Source organism: Arachis ipaensis, unplaced genomic scaffold (assembly GCF_000816755.2).
Source record: "Arachis ipaensis cultivar K30076 unplaced genomic scaffold, Araip1.1 Aipa795, whole genome shotgun sequence".
Lineage (NCBI taxonomy): Eukaryota > Viridiplantae > Streptophyta > Magnoliopsida > Fabales > Fabaceae > Arachis > Arachis ipaensis.
Window position 1 is genome coordinate 4,328 of NW_015495922.1, and position 3,631 is coordinate 7,958.

Below are 3,631 nucleotides of genomic sequence, written 5' to 3' on the forward strand. Positions count from 1 at the left end.
CACAGTAGGACTAGAGTAGAGTGCCATTTTGCAGCAATTATATGTTCTCATTTTGTTATGTTTGCAGGAACTAATAGTTGCGATGGCCTTAATTGGTGCAATTTTCGGCGCCGCCATTGGTGGTTACATTAATGATTCTTTAGGGCGTAAGGCTGCCACTATTGTGGCAGATATTTGTTTCGCAGTAGGATCACTTTTGATCGCCGTCGCACCAAATCCCACTCTTATCATAGTTGGCCGATTTTTTGTTGGCCTAGGTGTAGGTTTCGCCTCTGTTACTGCTCCTATGTATATCGCAGAAGTATCACCGTCTGAAATAAGANTTTTCCCAAAATTTTTACATTATTGGAGTTACTTTTGCAGCTGGTATTGGTGGCCTTCTATTTGGTTATGATACTGGTACAGTATACATATATGCGTATTGTCTACCATTTCATTAATTAAGAAAAAAAAAAGAAAGAAATGAAATAGCATATATTTTGTTTTCATTTGTAGGTGTGATATCTGGCACTCTCTTGTACATAAAAGATGATTTTGAAGTTGTAAAGAACAGTAGTTTTCTTCAGGTAAAAGAGAGAGTGTCTTTTTGTTCATTTTCTTTTAATTTGGTAGCTTGTAATTGTGACCATATAGTTATATGAAACGCAATATGTTCTGGTAGGAAAATTGGTAGGTGGTACGCAATACATCACATTTAAAATTTTTAATGGGAAAAGTATATATATAGCATTCGACAACAAAGATAAATTGTGAATTCACATAACTATGACTATGACACAGTAGGACTAGAGTAGAGTGCCATTTTGCAGCAATTATATGTTCTCATTTTGTTATGTTTGCAGGAACTAATAGTTGCCATGGCCTTAATTGGTGCAATTTTCGGTGCCGCCATTGGTGGTTACATTAATGATTCTTTAGGGCGTAAGGCTGCCACTATTGTGGCAGATATTTGTTTCGCAGTAGGATCACTCTTGATCGCCGTCGCACCAAATCCCACTCTTATCATAGTTGGCCGGTTTTTTGTTGGCCTAGGTGTAGGTTTCGCCTCTGTTACTGCTCCTATGTATATTGCAGAAGTATCACCGTCTGAAATAAGAGGTGGATTAGTTAGTGTCAATTGTCTTATGATCACAACTGGCCAATTTCTTTCCTTTGTCATCAATTATGGTTTGACTAGAGTAAGCATACCCAACTCTTTAGCTAACAATACCAATAGTAATAATTTTGTCTTCATCCATCTTGATTTTCTAAGAGCAAAATTATGTGTGCAGGTTCCTGGAACATGGCGTTGGATGCTTGGAATTGCAGGTACACCAGCTGTTATTCAGTTGGTTCTTATGGTCTTTCTTCCTGAGTCCCCCAGATGGCTATATTTGAAGGTAAATGATGATATAAGATCAATGATCATTCATGTGAAGTTCTCTTTATGCAAAAATTATAGGTAATAACTATTAGATAATTTGATATGTTGAACTAAAGTTAATGCTGGAAACCAATTTTTTTTAAACTAACATCAGCCAATTTTGTTATTTTGTTTATCTTAAATTCTAGATCCTAAAACTTAAATTATAAATATAAAATCTAAAGTTGACTAATGTTAGCTAACTAAAAATTAGTTTCCTGTACTTTTTTTTAACTAAATTATCATCTAATGATTATCAACTATTATTTTCATATGAAGACAACTTTATGTCATTAGTCACCTATAAAATTTGGGTAAAATAAATCCTTATATTGATTTTTTTTGGTACAATAATTAAAAGCTTAGTTACTTTTAACTTGCAGAATAGGAAGGAGGAGGCCACCAATGTTCTTTCTAGGATATACCCATCTCCTCGGTTGGAGGACGAAATAGATATTCTTGAAGCTCACATGGAGCAAGAACAAAAGGATAAGGTCAAAGTTAAATACAGTGATGTATTTAAGTTGAAAGAAATCAGAGTTGCGTTCATATGTGGCGCTGGACTTCAAGCATTCCAACAACTTACCGGTATTAGTGTTATAATGTACTATAGCCCAACAATCATTCAATTGGCTGGCTTCAAATCAAACGAATCGGCTTTGTTCTTATCCCTCATTGTTTCTGCAATTAATGCCGGTGGCACAATTATTGGCATTTACCTTATTGACATTGTAGGGCGAAAGAAGCTTACACTTAGTAGCTTAATAGGTGTGGTTGGATCGTTAATCCTACTCTCTGCTTCATGTTATGTTAGAGGGCATGGCAACCCGAGTTTAGTTTATGGATGGCTTGCTGTTGTGGGTTTGGCTTTGTATATTATATTCTTTGCACCTGGAATGGGTCCTGTTCCTTGGGCTGTGAACACAGAGATATACCCTGAAGAGTTTAGAGGAATATGTGGTGGCATGTCTGCAACAATTAATTGGGTTGGTAGTGTCATCATGTCTATTAGCTTCCTTTCTTTTGTGGATGCTATTGGGCTTGGTGAGAGTTTTATGATTCTTTTGGCTGTTGCTTGTGTTGCAATAGTTTTTGTGATTTTCTATATGCCAGAGACAAAAGGATTGACTTTTGAAGAAGTTTCAAATATTTGGAAGGAGAAAGCCTATGGAAAAGATAAAAACATAGAGAGCATGGTTGAGCAAGCAAGTACATGATCAGCAACTTTTTCCAATACGTTTAAGACTTGTGAAAGCACGAAAAGTCATAAAGTTAAGGTTTGAACATGAAATGAAGAAGAACAAAAAATAAAAGGAGAAGAAATGAAAGATGCAACATATATGTGCATGCGCATGTGTCTGTGTCCTTACTGGTAGCTTTGGCCAAAGAGTTCAAAATACCATCCCTATGATTGGCTATATAGTTGATCAGGATCATGTCTTCTTCCATGGTCCATGGCCCTTTTCTCACTTCCAAATCTTGAGACATGTTGAGAGAGTGAGAGAGATTTCGGAGGGGGTGTTAAGGAAGAAGACTCTAGTGACGTGTGTGACAAGCAATGTAGAGTTAGTTTGCATTACAGAGTTAGTTAGATGAAGTGAGAATCTGTTATAGGATCAGTTGAGTGTTAGTTATTGATGTGTTTCTCTATCTTTCACTCGTAGTGTGTAAATAAGTAAGGAAGCTTCATATGTAAATTAATACATTCTTCCAACATCAATTCAATTTAATATTTAGTTCATTCTCTTAGCTTTCTTTCTAGTTTTCTTTCTAGTTTTCATACTCTTGATGTGTTTTCATGCTATGGTTTCTAGTTCCTCCCAGTATATACTTGGCTATTTTCGACCATGTACAGTCATTATGATTTGATTAATTTATTATGGACAAAAAATGTCATTTTATTACATTAGAATGAACTCAAATCTTATCCAAAAATATTTGATTGATAAATTTTACAAAGATATAAAATAAATAGTTTAATTTTGATGTATTAATATTATATAACATTTAATTTTATATAGTCATATAATCAAATTTGTTAATTTGGATAACTATTCACACTCTCAATGTAAAAAGTAAGTATTTTTACTAACGTCGTATTATGTTACTGTACACATATGTAAAACTACTTTATTAAGAACGAAGGCTACGATAGTTATACAATGTTAACAATATTTAAAAGGTGGTGTTAAAATTAAAATAATATTTTTAATATTAATAAATATTTTT

The 3,631-nt window shown here is 34.1% G+C and overlaps 1 protein-coding gene across 1 annotated transcript in view; it reads left to right on the top strand.

Annotated features, from left to right (window-relative positions):
- LOC107624653 (inositol transporter 1-like) overlaps positions 1-3,078 on the top strand; it is a 5,555-nt gene extending 2,477 nt beyond the window's left edge. Inside the window, exons 3-7 of the mRNA XM_016327110.2 lie at positions 332-399; positions 496-566; positions 843-1,178; positions 1,272-1,379; positions 1,786-3,078. Coding sequence (XP_016182596.1) covers positions 332-399; positions 496-566; positions 843-1,178; positions 1,272-1,379; positions 1,786-2,619 — 1,417 coding nt within the window. The 3' untranslated portion in view covers positions 2,620-3,078. The remainder of the gene's footprint in view (positions 1-331; positions 400-495; positions 567-842; positions 1,179-1,271; positions 1,380-1,785) is intronic.
- Positions 3,079-3,631: the final 553 nt, after the last annotated feature.